At 43.2% G+C, this 19,482-nt stretch overlaps 1 protein-coding gene across 8 annotated transcripts in view; it reads left to right on the forward strand.

Annotated features, from left to right (window-relative positions):
- The window catches only part of sox5 (SRY-box transcription factor 5), a 93,751-nt gene that overhangs the window by 60,863 nt on the left and 13,406 nt on the right, over positions 1-19,482 (forward strand). For 3 of the 8 annotated variants that reach the window (XM_071501616.1, XM_071501618.1, XM_071501613.1), the window contains 4 exons: positions 371-494; positions 3,935-4,020; positions 12,471-12,635; positions 18,408-18,603. In XM_071501616.1, coding sequence (XP_071357717.1) covers positions 371-494; positions 3,935-4,020; positions 12,471-12,635; positions 18,408-18,603 — 571 coding nt within the window. Of the gene's footprint in view, positions 1-367; positions 495-3,934; positions 4,021-12,470; positions 12,636-18,407; positions 18,604-19,482 lie in introns of all 8 variants that reach the window. The other 5 variants (XM_071501614.1, XM_071501611.1, XM_071501612.1 and 2 more) reach the window with 2 other exon arrangements.

The raw sequence follows: 19,482 nt of genomic DNA on the forward strand, positions 1-19,482 counted from the left end.
GTGTGTGTGTGTGTGTGTGTGTGTGTGTGTGTGTGTGTGTGTGTGTGTGTGTGTGTGTTGACTTCATTAGTGTCTTTTCATGTGTATTCCATATGTATCCTATGAATATACTGTATGTAAATGAGCCTGAATGCTCATATACATACAGCTAAATCATTATGACATAATTCAGATGTAACTGTACTTAAGGCTGCTCTGGGATCAGTTATACACATTCTTTAGTATTATTTAGTATATTGTTGTCAGTGCATGTCTCAAAGAAATGCCAAAAGTGCTCATGTTTCTTCTTTCCCCCGCTTCTTTTTCTTCTTTTTCCCGCTTCTCTCTCCCTCCACCCAATCACCTCCTCCTCTCCCTCCTTCATTAGCAGGTCCAGGGCCAGCTCCCTCCGCTGATGATTCCCGTCTTTCCTCCGGACCAGAGGACTCTGGCAGCGGCTGCAGCCCAGCAAGGCTTCCTCATGCCCCCTGGCTTCAACTACAAGCCTGGCTGCAGTGAGTAATGTCCCCACACACACACACACACACACACACACACACACACACACACACACACACACACGTACATTCATAAATAGGTGCAACTTACAGAGTCAAAGCAGTTTTTGTGTGTGATGTTTCAAATGTTTTTCACTAAGCAAGGTAGAGTGTAACCATTTTTCCACACAAGGACTCGGATTGTTTCCCAAAAGACGAGCGCGCCCCTACAACAACAGCTCTCTCTTAATAGAAAAACCAGTCCAAATACACCCTTCCTGTTTACACTCTCAACCTCTTTCTCTTTATCTCTCACTCAGTCTTTTTGGCTCCTTCCTTTTGTCTTGTCTATTTTTTGATGTATAAAAGCAACAAAATGCAGGCGTCCTGCAGGACATGTTTTTTTTTTGTGTGTTTGTTTTTTTTGTTTTTTTTGTTTTTTTTTTGTTTTTTTTCTTTTTTTTTTTGGCTATCACGCTCCGGCTGTGTGGCAATGTGTTGTTTACCATGATAGAGAGAGAGAGACAGAGAGGGAGAGAGAGAGAGAGAAAGAAGGGTGGGTGCTTGCCAGGGGATGCTGGGAATAAATGCACAGTGGGGGGGTTAGCAGAGGGGGGAGAGGGAGGGTGGTAATGTGACCTGCCCCAGGTTCTCCTCACATTAACACAGGACGCAGCCAGAACATGTTTCCAGCACAGCCCACACACACACACACATATATATATATTTATATATATATATATACACTCAAACACACACACACAAACTTCCAGGCAGCCAGAGATTTGCTTTGTGATTTTGCAAACACAAAAAAAAACAAAAAAAAAACTTAGACACAGAAATGTGAACATACACACAAACGCAAGCTCGTGCACATTCAGCCCCCCTCACCCCCCTACTCCCTTAGAGTTTCACAGCTTCCCAAACAAGTCCATTCCATTTTAATTAGTGCCATCTTCACCCACGCCCACTGCCCACGTAAATACCCTGTCAAGTGGTGGGCTTGTCTTTTCACTGCCTCCGCCAGCTCCAAACGGACTGGCACGCTGCGCCAGGCTGAGCCGCCCCTGAGAAAACTCTCTGGCAACTTTCAAAGTTGTTGTGAGTTGATGTAGTTTTGGTGCTGCAGCTCTAAATAGGACATGTGTAGCATTGTGCTCTGACATATTCTCACGGCGCTTCCTAGCTTTGAAGATATGAATAGATTTTATCCGCACAGTATGGACTTCTGTGCTCTGAGTGGCTGTCTTGTTTAAACACTTGTTGAACAGCAACACAGTTTTTATGTTGTTCAAGCTTCTGCCACAACACGTTACAACTTAAGATAACTGTTAAAGCTTTGGCTTTACTCTAAAATTTGAATATAAAAAGTTTATTAGTGGAAAACATATCTGTATTTTGAGGTATGACATGTCACAGCTGATTTTACTTTTTCCTTCTGTTTCATAAACATAGTTTGTCGAATCAATTAAGAAGCAAATATGAAATGTGTTAGTCCAAATATGACCTTTGCAGTACCAAGGTTTGTCAAATTGAGTGCCTATTATTGAAACACTGTATCCTACATTTCCCATAATGCAAGTCAGTAGCAGTTTTCGTCAGACAATCTCTGAATGAAAAATGTGCACATCTTCCAAACTCCATGTCCCAAGTGCCGTTCTGAGATAACCCTTATGACATCATCGGGGTCATTTTCTCCCCTCAGAGCCAAGTAAGATGTTAGAATATTTGATTATTCATCGAGGTATAAACTTTATGTGAGTGCCCATCAAGTTATTTTGCAAATAAAATGTAAAATTGTGCATTAATTGACACTAAAGTATCACTGATGACGTCATTGTTGGATCGAGGGAAACAATCTATCTCCCTCTGTCGTCTTTTTGTCAGAGAGAACTTTCAGCTCCGTCCGTCGAGGTCACTGTCCCCAAGCCAAGAGCAACATGTTTGCTTTCCTCCGTCCTTCTCCCTTTTGTTACAGCGACCCCCAGGAGGAGCATAAATATCCACCCAGCTCATGTTTGTTTAGGAAGCGTAGAGAAAAGACCCATCTCCTAGAATACACAGTCCTGAAATAATTCTTTAATCCCTCCTGCCTTCCCTCCCCCGCTGGAGAAAAGAATGTCTCAGCTTCACTTTTTTTTTTTTAAGAACCAAAGAATATGGGAAAGTATGTCGGAAGGAAAGTCTGGCTTATGCGAAGTCCACACACACACACACACACATTTACATGGGCACACTGATGCACAATAGAAGGTCCTGATAGAGCCAAGAGGCTGAGTGCTGCACTGAAAGTCCAGGTCATAAATGCAAGTTCAAGCCCTGTGAACATTCCCAAGTTTTCTCCATGAAGAATCAAGTTTCCTCGATGTGATGCCAGTAGAAAAACCTGACCTCCTCCACGTGCTGTATTTTGGTTGGTGGGCATGTCCATGCAAATCACAGCTGTCAACAGGCACTTTTTATTCAGCATGAGCATAATTAGGTACAGTAATCCTCTCCTCCTCTCCTTCTCTCCTTCTCTCCTCTCCTCTCTGCCCTCCCTCACCATCCATCTCCTCCTCCCCTAATCTCTGACCTTTCTCTCCCTCCTTTTTTCTCCCTCCTTCTCTCTCTCTCTCTGTCTCTCTCTCTCTTTCTCTGAGTAATTACAGCATTGCCTATCTGCACCTGGTCACTAATAATCCACAGTTGTCCTCATTCTCCCTGCACTTCTGTCATCTCCCCTGCCCTCTTCGTCCATCTATCTCTTGATTTATCATTTCTGACAGAGGGGGGAGAGAGGGGGAAGGAGGGGGTAGAGGTGGAGAGTAACTTGTGAAGAAAGAAAGATGACAACAAGGAGGACACGGGCAAGAGAGAGACTGAAAGCAGCCCTCTCCCAACAAAGCAGAAGAACAGACAGTTGAGAAGAAGAAAAAGAGAGAGGAGAGAGCAGCAATCGGCAGTGGCGGCTCTTAATTACGGCGCTGGGGCTGGCTTTATCAGAATCCCCTCACCTCGCTGCTCTTTGTCAGGGGGTATTAAGGAGGAGGACACACAATCAGGCTTTTCATTAAGGCCCTACCGGCAGCGCACACAAAGGACGGCTTTAACAGCTGCAGAGAGGGACTCAGGTGGTGGTGGTGGGAGGGGAGTTGATGGGGGTGAGGCGAGGGATGAAGGTGGGGTGAGAGGGAGGAGAAAAACAAGAGGATGAGGGATGGGGGGGGTGTATGGACAGACGGAGAGAGAATGAGAATGATGGAGAGGAAGGGGAGGTATAGACATGAGTGAGAAGGGGTGAGAGAAGAAGGAGATGCAACAGGAAAAAAGACGGAGATCAGAAAAGAGAGGAGGAGAAGGAAGAAAGGAGAAAGGGCAGCACTGATGTGTAAAAACTCACTGAAACCAATCACTGTTTTTGACTTTGTTCACGCAAAATGGATTCAAAATGCTAAAAAAAAATGATCTTTTTTCAGGTGACCCCTACCCTCTCCAGCTCATCCCCACAACAATGGCTGCTGCTGCTGCTGCCACACCAGGCCTGGGACCCCTACAGCTCCAGGTAAGACTACAGCATCTGCAGATAACCTCCTGGAGGCAGATTTATGAACCAAAAACACATAAAGCACAACAACAACAACCAGAAGTCTTTAAATATGATAAACTGATAATTGTTATTATAATACAAATTCATGCTGTTTTCCTTTTTTTAACTTGGGTGGTCCCATTGGACATAAATCCCCCTGACCCTTACAGTGTTCACACCACACACTGCTGCCCCCTGAGCTACACAAGACTACAAACACAGCCACAGGGGGGGCGCACAGCTGTCACTTTCAGCCAAAGTGAGGGGACGGTGAAGTGATCTCATAAAAACATGATCCTCATGATCAGAGCTCAGAAGTCACACAGTACTGACAAGTGTAACCCTAACCTTTGGCTCTGTCCTGCAAGAGGAAGTGGGAGCAGGAGGACAGAAAGTTTCAGACTGACTGTCAGAGCTAATCTATGGGTGATGCTGTGGATAGGATAGGACAGAGGCGTCAATACAATGTGATCCAATTGTTAATTGTGATCAGAATTATGTTTACATGTCCTAAAAACACTTGAACACACACATTTTTTCCCTATTCTGAACTCTCAAAAAGTAAAAAAACATGCACAATGCAATGCAATACTTCTCTCAAGAAAGTTTCATGTCTCAACCACTTAAGTTTTGATAATACACAATAAAGGCATGAATGGAAACCAATGGGAAAACACATCCATCAATATAAAATCTTACTGTGTGCTTACAATAATGTGGTCACTACCCATTGTCTTTAGTCTAAACTCTTTGTGCAGACATATTCAGCTGAAACCTACCACAAGCCACAAGTCAAAGCATCTGTAAGAGTCTCTAAGTTGTTTCATTAGGGATTGGTTAACCATATTTCTGCAACACAACGCAGAAGTAAACAAAATGGGAAAGAGGTTCTACTTTTTCAGCCAGAAGCAAAAGCATAAGTCATTGCTGCTGGGATGGTTTGTGGTGTGTTTCAAATGCAAACATCTGCATGTGGTACAAAGTGAAAGAGAATCCAGACGTCAGAATTTGAGAATGTTTGAGATGTGACAGGATGTATAAAACTTTAGCATAAGCTTTGTGACATTAGCGCAATAGCATTTGAGGACTCAAATAAGGTAGGAAAGTATATGACAGCTAGGAGCCATCAAATGTAAGGGTCAGTCCATGTGTACATGCACTCATAGGTTTGATAAAGTGGTCTGCTATGTGCTCTGCCACCATAAATCTGGAGGCCAAGCAGTGAAGAAGCAGGAAAGCAGAGAGGAGATGACAGAAACAAAATCACAGAGAGGTAAAACGAAAAAAAGAGTCAACATCTGTTGTCCCACTTATAAGCAAGATGAGTCTGACTTTCTTTTCCTGTCTGCATATTTAGAATAAGTGGCCTATTGCTTGGTAATTCTGACCCCCCTACCCGACCACCGCTTGTATGCTTACTCTCTCCCTCTGTCCCCCGTGCGCAGACAAACACACACGATTAGACCTCACATACTTCCACTCAGATCCACGTGGGCATTGGGGCCCCTTCTCACAGAGGTTAAGAGCCCACGTGTGTGTCCTCTCAGTTGCCTGTCTGAAACATATTACCCTGCAGTGTTGGGCTCAACCTCAGTACGGGCTGCATTTGGCCCTCCTCACCTGTTTCTTTGATCTGTATATCATAATATATAACAAACACACACACATATACATGTGAGAGAAACAGCTGCATTGATGCACATATTTTCCTGTACATCATTTTCACTTACAGTTCACACACTCACAGGGAATGATGGGAAAATATGGGTTAAAGGTGAGGCTGAGTGTGTGTAATACATTTGCACCTGTCAGCCAAACGTGCTGCCCCATATGCCAGACACTACAGGGAGAACAGAATAGCTGTGTAATTCTATCATGGAGAACGGACCCCGCTGTCGTCACTGTTTTCATTATTACTTTCGTGCGTGTGTGTGTGTGTTTAGAACGACAATAATGTCCTCTATGCTGTTATTACTGCTCCAATCTAGCTGTCCATATGTTCGACTGTGTTCAGACTCACTCAAAATCTCCAGTCGAATGGCTTTGTCCACCTTGCAATTGGATTTTTTTTTTAAGCAGCAGGGAGGGGCAAGAGGACACAACAAGTGCAAAAAAACATCTCACTAACAGATTTCCTCCCAGAAAAACACACATCCATCCACACACACACACACACACACACAAATACACAGTCACACTTTGAGATTAAGGCTTTGTCAGAAAGAAACGGATTTGCCCAGGCTAACACAAGTACAGATGTCTCAATGTGGATGGATTTCCTTTGGGATCGTCTCTGCGCCCTCATTTGATAAGGAGGTGTTTCTGTCGCGAGACATGACAGTCAGTCCAGGCCTCGGGTCGCCACGGCAACACAGTGGTTTGGCAAAGAGGACACAAGTGAACCCACTTAGCTGAGACACACACACACAAATAGAGGTAGAAAATGAAAGATTTTCAGATACTGTGCACAATAAACTCTCCTGTTGCATTGAAGAGTACATGGACGTATACTGACTAATATGTTAACACATGGGCACTTGAACTACACGCACACACGCACACACACACACACACACACACACAGAAATAGGCATTATATTATACAGTATAATTATTTACACACACCTATTGGCACAAATGTTTTCCTCATGTACATACTCCTCATACTCCTTTTATTTCCTGTGGATTTTGAAAAGATGTTATAAGTCCAAGATGACACCAAGTCCAATTTTCTCAGTCTACAGAAACAGAGAAAAAAACCTTCAGATAGAGAGGTAGATATATGAAACGATTCAAATTGGAGTTTTAGGGATATGCAGTACTTGTGAGACTTTAATTTGGTCCAGGTCTTGACTTCTGTCACCTCACTACTTTAAAGGGCTTCTATAAGCTTACAAACAAGTACAATGGTGCTAATATAGGAAGGCCACAGTGTATGCACTCACCTACAGACACAGTACAACATTGAGCTGCACCAGGCACCTTGCTGGTGATCACACATTTTTAACAATTTTATTACCCAGAAGTCATGAAGATTAATGTTCTTTGTCTGAAATGTGTGCTTGGTCATTTATTTTGTACTTCCACCTTAAGTTGTGATCCATACATAACTAGCTTTTTTGAAAGATGACAAACCAACAAAGGTGAGCTACTGGACAAGCAGCATTAAAGTCTGCTGTAATATTGCACATGTACTGAAGTGAGGGAACTTGAAAGAGACTCAAAGCAGCAGAGGCTCCCAACTTTTAATTTCAAGTACTCATCAAGCCCAAAAAAGTCTGAATCCTACATTTCCCATCTTCCAACCTACTGGTGTCTTTTGTTAGCACCTCCTGGCCTGATACATACCCATGTATTTCAGACTCAACACAAACAATTGTGACACAAACTTCTAGATAAAAACGGCAGTCTCAAATCCAACCCCAAATTGTCCTGATGACATCATCGGGAACAACAAAAAACAGACATATTTGTAGTTTAAAGTCAGTGTATCTTATAATGATATGAACAATTCTGCGACAACTTAATTTGATTGAAAGAAATCCACAAATTATGCCATAAAATGATAAAACTAGTGTATATTTCAGTAGAATACATACATGTGAAGTAAATGTGTGTCTTATTAGAAGATGCTGATATTTTGTATTTGTTTTGAAAAAGCCCTCAGTATACTGTTGAAATAAAGGAAGAAATTAGTGGTGATTTTTCCCCTGATTACACTGCATTAAAACTGTATACATAGAAAGAAAGAAGGCTTAAAGTAAAAACTCTCAATAGCGTGGCTTTGAGTTAAGTGCATTTCTTCGAAAAATGTATTAATCTCTCAATGATTTAAAGCTCTTTCTATGTTTGAAATGTCCTCTATAGAAATCAACAGAGTAGCTCATATAATGAGAGCTTAACACACAATCCTCCATAGAAGGTTTTCAAGGCAATGGAGGCTTTGGAGTGTACAAGGTTGGCATTTAGGATCTTAATCTGGGGGATGAGTGTGACATTGTGCATTAGAGCATGTTAATCTGGCTCCCTATTGACCCTTGATATCATTGATATCGTCTACATCACACAAATGGACTGAGAAGGACAGACAGAGCACCGAAAAATAAAAAGAAAAATGCACTTATCCAGGAAAAGAGAGCAAGATCGGCGATAAGGATCATAAGGGGTAGGAGGTAAGTGGAGGAGGAAAGTATGAATGTGTGAGAGACAGAGTGTGTGTGTGTGTGTGTGTGTGTGTGCGTGCGCGCGCGCGTGTGTGTGTGTGTGAGAGAGACATGGTATAAAGAGGGTCAATGGTGTGGGTCAGGCATCATATGGAGAGGCAGATGTTGGAACATATTGTCCTGGATTACCACACTGTACACCGGAGAGATGGACGGACGAACAACAGACAGGCGGGCAGGGGGAGGCAAGAGAGGAAGGAGAGGGAAAAAGAGAGGGGCAGGAACAGATGAGAGAAGGTAAACAAGAAATCAATCGAGCAACCCTTTTCTCCACTCCTTATCTGGATGAGAAAGAATGTAGAGAAGCATTTTCCTCAGATGCGAGAATTGCTTCAGAGTTGGTATCTCCTTCTCGGTCTTATAGACTCTTGAAGTTGCAAGGAAATGCCATTTTGTGATAGCAGCATGGGATCAATGGGAAATCAATAGGCAGCAGAGATAGGTGGCTATAGTAAAGACAATTCTGCTTTACCACATCTGAGTAAAGGAAGCGTATAATAGGTCTGTACAATCATCTATGGCAGAAAAGTCTACCTACCTTAAGTTTCACATTCGGTACTTTGTCTGCAAATGCTACATGTAATTCACTGTAATACTGTAAGATACAGTGAAAGCTAATTTATTTTTGGTTCTTCTATAAAGCTCATTTCAAACATAAAATGCAAAGAAAAAAAAAAAACAACCCAAATATTTGTGATGTTTGTTGCCAAAGAAAATTCCTCAGATTTTTTGCTGTTTATGTTTGCCCTTGAGGCTTCACCATAAAAGTATAAGCGAGGCATTGTAATCATGTTATTTAAACTTGACCACTATAAATTTTGTATGTTTTTTATTTTATTCATGACTTACTTCAATCACAAAGATGTTTCAATTAATTTAATGAGTAAAAAAAAGACTCAAAAGAGAGAAATCTATAGAGAACCTGATGGGACATAAGGACTCGCTAAACGTCTTTTTTTTGTCTTTCAGTACTAAAACATGTTGCAGCTTAAAAAAATGTGGTCTGAAACAGACAGGAAGTGGGACAGACAGAAAGACAGAGAAGAATCCATTAAGATCCGTACAATAGTCCTCGTTGTCCATGTAAACAATAGAGCTCAAACTGCTCTGAAGCGCCGCTAACTCTGACAACAAAGACCAGGCAAACTGGTAATCTGACTAAAGCTGCAGATTATTGACCAAGACCCACAAACACACACAGACACACACACGCACATACATACACAGATCCCCACCGACTAAGATGACAGAAGAAATAGCAGCTTAGTGTGTGTGTGTGTGTGTGTGTGTGTGTGCGTGTTAGCGCAGACAGCGTCAATAGTACTAATACCAAACAATCGCCCCCATGTCTTCACTCAGAGAAGACCAATAGTCACACATCACCTTTTCACCTCTCGTCAGTGGAACGCATACACACACACACAAACACACATTTGAGGGGACGGGTCATGTGACAAGCACACGCTGACCACTACACATGCTCACGTGCACAAGCACACACACAAAAACACATGCAGATGTGTTAACGTCAGCCTCACACTCAGGGATTAGGGACAGAGAGAGTGAGGAGTAAGGCCTAAGAGTTCAAACGGACACACACACACACAGCTCCGCAGTAGGCCTGGCTAGTGAATGACAAATTCCTTAGTTTCATTCTGCAACTACGATTGCATTTTTCCCCTCTCACTCATTGTGTTGTTGTTTGTCTGTGTGTGTGTGTGTGTGTGTGTGTGTGTGTGTGTGTGTGTGTGTGTGCCTGCGCCTGTGTATGCTCGCTCCTCCGGTCACCCCAGGGGGCTTTGTGCTGTCACTTCCTGTTTGTTGACATGCATGTCGTTGTGGCGACGCTCTGGGCGCGCTCCACAGTGCCTCTGCCCTCTGTAATGTGTGTGTGTGCGTGTGTGTGTGTGTGTGTCATTGCTCGCCGGCCCATTGAGCAGGCTTTGAGTGACGGGAGCTGGCCTTGTAATGGAACTCAATTCACTCCGCAAATAAAGAGGCCTTTGAACCACTGGTCCGAATATGGCAGGACACACACACACATATGCACACACACATACACACACCGCCTGTGGTCAACTCGCCAGGGGGTTTGGCTGGTAGGAAGGGGAGGGGGGTGGGTGAGGGGTGTTCATGCTCGGCTGCCCCCTCCCCCTTCCATCACTCTCTCTTCCAGGAGCCACAGTGCAGCTAATTGAAGAGAAACGGGCGAGCGGAGGCTGATCTGATCTCAGCGAGCTGGTCCTCTGCGCTGCATCCATGCAGCTCGCCAGAGCATGACCGATCTCCTGCTGATTTCCAGCGGCGGCAGCAGCACACCCAGTCTACCTTATGTACCTCAATTATCATCGTTCCCCTCTGTGTCGGGAACAGTGGCAGATGCTGACACTGTGGGCACATGTTTATTTCCAAACAGGACAAAAGCCTTTGATAAACCTCAGCTGACTGATCTCATTGTAGAACAAATGTTTGTTTTACAGCAAAATGCAAGGAAGCAAAAAAGTACAAAAGTACTCGGATATGGAAAAAAAGAGCCCTCCGATCAGCCACATGAAGACTTTTCTCTATTACTGTCCACAACGATTCACTCTTCCTGAAATTTAAAGAGTGAAAGGAAAAGCAATAGAAAACGACAGAGAACTGTAATAGAAAACATGTTGCTTTTACATCGCTGCTGCATTGTTGCACAGTGAACATTGTTGTTGCCACATGTGAGTGACAGTCAGGCGGAGAGTATTTCACATTCAAATATGAGTTTCTTCCAAAAAAGTACTTCTTTGTGTGAGTGTGTGTGCTGCCAGTGTGAATGTCTCATTTTTTTCTTGTTTGTATAAAAAGAGATAAATGTCTTTATTTAAGATAGCAGAGGAGAGCAGACGCTAATGTGGCTGTCAAGGGAGATAGAGAGAGGTACAAACAGAGAGAGAGAGAGAAATAGCAGTGACAGCATCTCTTCCTTGTCCATTTGCATAAACCAGCCTTTGTTTGACGCTGGTGGCCGGCAGCCAAGCGCCAACAGAAGGACGGAAGTTAAACTCAAAAAAAAAAAAAAAAAAAGAATGGTCCTCTTCCAGAAAAATCTTCCACCAGAAATAAATAATAACAATTATAACTATTCAGAAAAAACAACACATCAGTTACTTCTTGCAAAAACAAGCGTTCTGTTGCTCTTCAGAGGAGGGAATAACAATTCTGAGAAAAACAAAACAGCATCTTGGAGATTTGTATTAGCCGACATGAAAGTAATTGAGCTTCGCATGATGATTTTGAGGAGGGAGATAGAGAGGCAGAAAGAAGCATTTATGAATATTGAAGCTCCTTCCAAGTTGTGAATATTATGTTGTGTCTGTTGCTGTGGAAATACTGGCCAGAGACTGTTTTGTGTGATACAATGGTATTGCATAAATATTCCCCGAGTATGTTCACACCATAGCAGCTCACGCCATAATGCTTTTATTTAATTAGAAATTAATTAAATACATAAATAAGAATTAGGAAAAAACAGTTTTTTTGTTTCTCTCAGCAGTTATTGAATCAATTTATCTTTGTTTGAGACTATTTTATAGCGTTTCTGTGTATTTCTGCATCTTATTGTCAGCACACTCAAAACATCACAGGGGCATGAGACACTTCTGGCATGTCCCATCTGGCATGTAGCTTCACAAATTTTTCCCCCCTTTCTCTCGCTCTCTCTCTCTCTCTCTCTCTCTCTCTTTCTCTCTCTCTCTCTCTCTCTCCCCTCCATCATCACTTTTTTTCACCTTGAGCGAGAGCTGGGCTCTCCGGCGTGACCTCGATAGCCGGAATGTTTTCCCTCTCTCCCACGATGCACCTGGAGGGGACATGGCCATCTCTGGGCCTGTCAGAGAGGCTGTTAGCACTTCTCCCATGGGGTGAGGGAGGGGGTTGACAGTGAAGATGTCCCTCTCTATCTCTCTGTGTCACACAAACAGAGGCCGGGCCACTAATGGCCTCTTCTTCCAGAGCTTTTTAGCTGGTGTCTTCTTTTTTGTTTGTGCGCTCTCGAGTATTCATTTATTCATGTTGTCCCTTTCTTCTCCTTTTTTTTCCTGTCCTCTCATCTCTTTCCTCCACTCCACTTCCTTTCTTACTGCCCCCACCCCCCACCCCCAACTCTAACCTGTCTGTCTCTCCGCCTTCTTTCGCCTCTCTGTCTCTCTACATGTCTCTCTGACCTTGCAGCAGTTGTATGCAGCTCAGCTGGCGGCCATGCAGGTGTCCCCAGGGGCCAAGCAGCACGGAGGCAGCCTGCCACCCCAAGCCAACCTGGGTACACACTCGCCACCCACCAACACACACCCACAGAGTGACAAGGGCCGCAGCTCCCCACAATCAAACAAGACCAAGGTAAAAGAGTGTATGCATGTATGTGTGTTTAATACTAGAACTGCCAGTGGAGTTTGAGGTTTGAGAGTTGCCTGTCAAACCGTGGTGGTCAATAATTAACTACTACTTTCAGATTATTTTTTAATGTTCAGTCTAGGAAACAACATCAAGGCTAAACATTTTCATTCCTTAAGTTCAAATATGCTTTCAAATCTCCTTCTTATCAGGTCATTTTCTTCTGTAAATAAGTATTTTCTTAAAATACAGCTTTAATCCTGCCAGTGGAGTCAGGATGCTTCCACATATTTTCTCTGCAAATCAATTTGTTTCAAGTATTTTGTTTATTTTAAGTATTCAAGTTTAATTTTACTTACTCACTCTTTCTTATTTCAAGATAAAGACACAAATTTCTTAGGAAAAAAAGTAGATTTCTGTTGAAACTGTTCTACAAACTGCAACTTTTTGGACTCAGTTATAGCCAGAAATGACATTTGCAGTCTAACTTACTGTACACACTCTGGCCTTTCTAGTGTTACAACACAGACTGAAAGACTGGATGTCTGCTTGGACGAGATTGTCTTTCACTGCAGTGCATGATCTGAAAATGTGTGTCCAGGCTTGTTTGAGCATTGCATTGCATCCCGACTTTTTTTTTCTTTTTTCAATCAAACAAGTGTCCTGAGCAGCAGTCAGCTCCTCATACTAATGCACACCTTGGTACAACTTGGTCCCTGACAAAACTCTGCAGTCACCTCTGTAAATCAAACACTCCAACTTTATCACAAAACTCCAGCTGGTATCTGGTCGCGGTGGATTTGAGGATGTATTGGTGTTTGTGCCGTTTTCTCGGCTGGCTGCCCAATAGGGGCGAAGGGAAGCCTTGTGTCCATTGAAGTGGAATTCTATGAATATCTGGTGGGCTATTGGGACCCTGACCCACCTCCCCCCACCCAAACACACACACAGCCCCCATGCCCCCTGCTGTCCTTCGTCTGCCCTAGGGCCCCCCAAGTGTAGTGGTCAGTCACAAATCAACACACACAGGGACAGGCTGGTCGGTCTAAGAGTGGGTCAGCACTATCAAAACCCCACAGAGTTTAGCAATCTGAATTCAGATTAGTGCTACCCCAGCATTTTATCAAATAAATCAAAGTTTTCCAACTCTTCTCCTTTTTCCTTCCTTCACTGTTTCTTCTCCTCTCTTCCTCTTTTCTTTCCCTCTTTCCACTTCCTCATCTTTGCTACTTGCTACTTCATCATCATCCTCTGTCATCACTCATTTTTTTCCAAAGTGTTCTTGACCTGCGCCACACACACACACACACACACACACTGCTAGGACGAGCTCCTGCCCCAGATTAAAGCTTGTGGTTGACCCCGGACCTTGTACCCCTGCTTCCTTGTCCATCAACCCCTCCCTACACACACACATGCACACACACTCCCATCCTGCCCCATTGACACACACGTCTTATTACCATATATATGGAGTTGGGCTGACAGACAAGTGCTGCAGCCTGTGGTGGTGGGGACGTGGGAAGCCATAATGTCCTCCCCAGTCCAGCGGGAGTGGCAGACTGGGGAGTGGACACCACATGGACCCCAACAGGCCCCATGGAGACAATACGGCCAGTTGACCACAGAGTTTTGATGTTACTCCCCTATGCAGTAGCTGCCTTTGTGAGCCTGGAGAGACAAACATTAGATAAGTAATCTGTCTTTCTCTCTTTTTCTTTTTTCTCTCTCTATCAATCTCTCAGCTTTCTTCTTCTTTTTTGATATCTTTCTTTCAGTCTCACCACAGCAGCACTCACACTCATTCTTCAAACTCTCTTTTCCTGTCTCTCTCTCTCTCTGTCTCTGTCTCTCTCTGGGTGAGTGACATGTATATTTCAGAGGTGTGCTCCCCCGTGGGCTCTATCTCAGGTCTCTAGTCATTTAGAGACCTGCTGCCTGTCTCTGCTCACAGCTGTTTGGACTCAGGCACACAACGCTTAAGTGCTTTACCCTCGGGTGAGACACGGGCACACACACACACACACACAGGCACAAATGTACAGGCACACACACAGGTGTAGAACAAGATACCAACTAGAAACCATGCAGCCCCCTCACACACAGACACACATACACACAGCCATGCACAAATCACTGCTGCATACATCCAGCTTTCTTATACGCAAGAGTGGATTTTCTCATGCAGGCAGGCATGCATACAGACTCATACAATAGCGCAATTCAAATTATGCACCATATGCAGCCCATTCGCTGACATGCATCGCACTCACACGCAGTGGTGGAAAGTAACTAAACACATGTACTCAAGTGTTGTTAACTACAATTTTGAAATACTTTGAGTAGTTTAGTTTTCATTTTATGGGACATTCAGAGGCAAATATTGTAGATTTTACTCCACTACATTTGTCTCACTTACTAGTTAGTTTGCATTAGGATTACGATTTCACATAGAAAACATATGATTATTTTATATATCATTAAACTCAAAAGTATATAAAGAAGCTCCAATGAGACCCGCCTCAAATAGCTACATCATATGTTCATGTTAATGCATCTGAAATAATGATCCAATAATATACTGTATACAATATACTGTTACACTCTTAAAAGAGCCAGTCTGCAGAATGGTACTTGAGTACATTTTGCTAATAAGAGTTTTTTTTTATTACATTTTTACTCAAGTACAATTTTAACACACACACACACTTGTACACTACAGACCCCTGCTATCACTTAAAAAGGTTTTTGGTTTTTGGGGAGAGGTTTGTGGCTTTCTGTTTGCTGCTCTGGTTTTGCAAAAATATTATTTATTTCTTCTTGGCCCCTGATGGCCTGGTGTCACCATCACAGTATAAACTTTTAGAGGTTTGTGAATGTATCCTTGAATTGATACCAAGTCTTAGAGTCAGCAATTCAGGGGCTAGATATTTTTTTTAATCTACTTCATTAGAACATTAATAAAGACAGTGTCAGACGAGAGGCCTCATCCAACTGGGATAGAAAATAAAACAAAAACAAACAACCAAAAAAAAAAAAACAAATCAGCCAGACTGTCAAGGTAAAGTCACGTCTCCAAAAAAAAATTAGCAGAAAATATGAAGTGCATTTACATACTTGAGGAGTTTGTGTGTCAGTGAATCGTTGCCACATACTGTAAGAAACAGTGTCATATCTGCCTCCTCTGTGTCGTCTGCTGTCTGATAGAATTAAATTTGACAATATAATTAATATCCAAACAGTCACTTTTAGCTGGAAGGAAAGGAAGAGAGGAAGACAGAGAGAGGCAGTGAGAGAGGCACATGTAAAGGTGGTGGATATGGATATTGTAACGCACACACCTACGCACACACCTACATGCACACAGACCTGACCAGGATAAACGATAGTGGCACACACACTTGTCCTGTTAATTGAACCGTCAGCCCCTGTGATAAGATGCAGAACCCTGATGTCGCTTTCACATGTCTGCATCCACAGAAGTGATACAGCCCACACACACGCATACACACACATTATCTCTCCCCTCCTGCTTCCTGTATCTCTCTCTCTCTCTCTCTCTCTCTCTCTCTCTCTCTGTGTCCCTCTGGCTCTCGCTGTCACTCTGCATGTTTTCGGCCTCAAAGCTGGAGACTGTTTCATCAGCCAAGAGAGACACAAAAGCAATTGTATTAATTCAAGATCCCAAGAGGCTTTAGAGGCTGCACACGCGCACACACACACACACACAGTCATGAGATTTAGAGCTTGTTGAACAATGACACACACGCACATAAACAAGTCGGTCCAAGCCTCTCAGCTCCACTGTCTAAACTAATTCCTCCACACTGGCATAATGCAGGTTGGCCACCTTCCCACCATAGGATTTGGCTTGGCGCGGAGAGGAAACTCCCCCATCCACTGTACAAGAGGCGGAGGCATTATCTATTTGTAATAAATATTCAAACGTGTTCCCAGCCAAAGCCCACCACAGTATGGGTCAGGATTGAGAAGATCCCGCTCAGTTTTTCTCTTCTCCTTTCTCTCCTCTTCTTCTTCGGCCCATTGTCTCACTGAAGGCATCTTTGGGGGTCCTCCATCTATTTAGAAAGACCCCCCTAATGAAGGACAATCCGGTTAGGCCTCATCGCACACGAACGCACACACACATATACACACACACACACAAACACTCATACACACACACACACACAAACTTGCAATCACACACACACATAGGCACATACACATGCAGGGGCTTAATTGGAAGGGCTTAATTGAGTTGTGAGGGGCTCATAAGGCTTAGTACGACTCAAGGAGTGGGAATCAGGGAAAGTCGGCCTTAATGAGTGGAGATACCACACACACACACACACACACAGTACTTGCTCTCTTTTTGGATTCCACTGTATGCTGGATTCTTCTCCTCCTAAGCACCAATTAGACTAATGATCAGAAAATAAAGAAAAATAATGTGTCTGTTCTATTTTATGGTTTGCATTTAACTACAACAGGCCCACACCTGCAATGCTAAAATGTACACTTAAAGACAATTAGTATATAACTGTAAAACAAAAAACAAGTGTTTTTTTTTTTCAGCACATGGACACTATTGTTGTGCATCTTTATTGGCGGGCCCATTAAGCCGTCCCCTGCCTCATGTTGTGTCTGCCTTTTAATTGCAGAGTTTTAATTACACAGAGTGGTCTGTGTACATCTGGCCCCTCGGCGATCTAATTCCTTCCTTCCTGTCATGTGACCCTCCGAGGCTCCCCCTGATTGGATTAGGTCATCGGCAGGGGTGATGTTGCCATGACAATTAACGTGATAACAGCCCCAGGCTTTCTGTGGTGGTCCACATGCCGATTCATTTAGGGGCTGCTGTCTGCTACATGTGCTGTGTGCAGACATCTGTTGATTTAGATGAATGAGTAAATTTAATGATACAGATGTATGAGGGCCTTTTTGGCATTGTTATACAAGGCCTCTACCTAAATATACAAATACTGTTGGCATCATCAACATGGACCTCAAAAAACAGCTGCTTCAGAAAGATGTATCGATTGGTTCCTTGGCCTGTGAGTGTGTTTGTGTGTGTGTGGTTGTCTTTGAGGCAGAAAGCACGACTGGTCCCCTGTTTCTAATGGAGCAAGTGCACATTGAAGTGGCAGACAGCCCTCTGTTGTGTTTGCCGTTTGATACGTTGAGACGTCACTGTGTCTTTAGTCTCTCACAGCTGTAAAGACAGACAGTCTGTGAGAGGTGTTATTCTTTATGAGAGAGATAAAGAGGAGTCCACTGTCGTTTTCTGAGTGATTTCAAGGTGTTTCTCCTCCTCATGTGTTTGATTGTTGCTCTTGCCGCTGGCCTTGTTTGAAGCATGTTGAGGAGCAACGTTGTACAGTAATGCATGTTTACTGGAGCCTGCATGTGGAGTGTGCATGTGCATGAATCATGTCATCTCTGCCCTGTTTTTTAAGGGTGACTTTGCTGTGATAGGAAGTCAGTTATTTTGCATGTGAATGTCAGTGGTTTGCACCAAAATACAGTAAATTAATATGAATTTTTGTTTTCCGTTTATAACGAGTTGTTTGGAGACGGGCAGTGGCATGCACCTTGTCATCCGTTCCGCCAGGCTTGCCTCAGATTGCTGTGCATGGGCTCCCGTTTAATTAGCACGTGTTAAAGCCTTATTTGCGAGTGGTCTCGGTGAGAGTGCGAGGGGTCCCTCCTGCCTCCCGCTTCCAAATTCCTACGGTGGTCACAGCAGGCGAAACTGTGCTGTTTTGGTTTTTGCAGGACAGTGAGGGTGCACAGCCACTGAACCTGTCGGCCAAGCCTAAGGCATCCGAGAGCAAGTCACCCAACTCCCCCCCAACTTCCCCACAGGTCCCTGCTGCTGCTGCCGCCGCCAAGCTGGGCCATGCCGGCTCCATGAAGCACAGCATCGCCCCCTCCAGCATCGGAGGACCACCAAGCAGAGTCAGCTCAATAGGTAAGTGGACTTTAGTATCCATCACACACACACACACACACACACACACACACACACACACACACACACACACACACACACACAACACACACACAAACACACACACAGGAAGGTTAAAGGATAATACTGGGTTATTACAACTTGTGTCTTTTTTGTAGTTCAGCCATCAGTTGTTATGACGTACTTGTAAATCACCACCTACGCCTCCAGTGTGTTTCGCACTACAAACAGGTCTGATGTTGTGCTCATTGATGACTGTTTCTCTGACTGTTAGAGACACATTCAATCAATCTGAAATGGACCTAAGAATGGGGGAGTCATCTTCCTGCAAAGCCCACTATGTGTTTGGCTACATCCATAAAAAAGAGCAACATAAAAATGACCACAATGCAACAAGCCTGGATGAGATCGATGAAGCTTTACAGATTGTGGGAAGTGATATTACACAAATTGCAGCTGTTAATGTGACATGTGTTCGTGATCAGCATGAAAAATGTTAAGTCAAATACAAGTTGTTTCTTGCCCTATTGGACTTATGGCAATTAATTTGGTGAATATATTATCATTATTATTATCATTATTATTATTAGTAGTAGTAGTATAAGTAGTAATAATATTAGTATTATTATTATTACCAATAGGAATGATAATCAAAATTAAGAAAATAAGACTCAAGTCATAATAAACCCAAATTAGCCTTTAAATGCACACAACAAGATGTCCGAATAAAACATTTGAATGTGTACATATTGTATACATACAGTATAAGTGAGCCCACACTTCAGTTCTCTGATGAAAACCATTTGCAAATGGTTCCCATCCTGACAATATATTTCTTTAGAAAAAACACCAATAGTTCTGCTGGGAGTGGTGATGACA

This window comes from Trachinotus anak, unplaced genomic scaffold (genome assembly GCF_046630095.1).
Source record: "Trachinotus anak isolate AG129_WGS33_773 ecotype Australia unplaced genomic scaffold, CSIRO_AGI_Tana_v1 ptg000018l, whole genome shotgun sequence".
In the NCBI taxonomy this organism is placed as follows: Eukaryota; Metazoa; Chordata; class Actinopteri; order Carangiformes; family Carangidae; genus Trachinotus; species Trachinotus anak.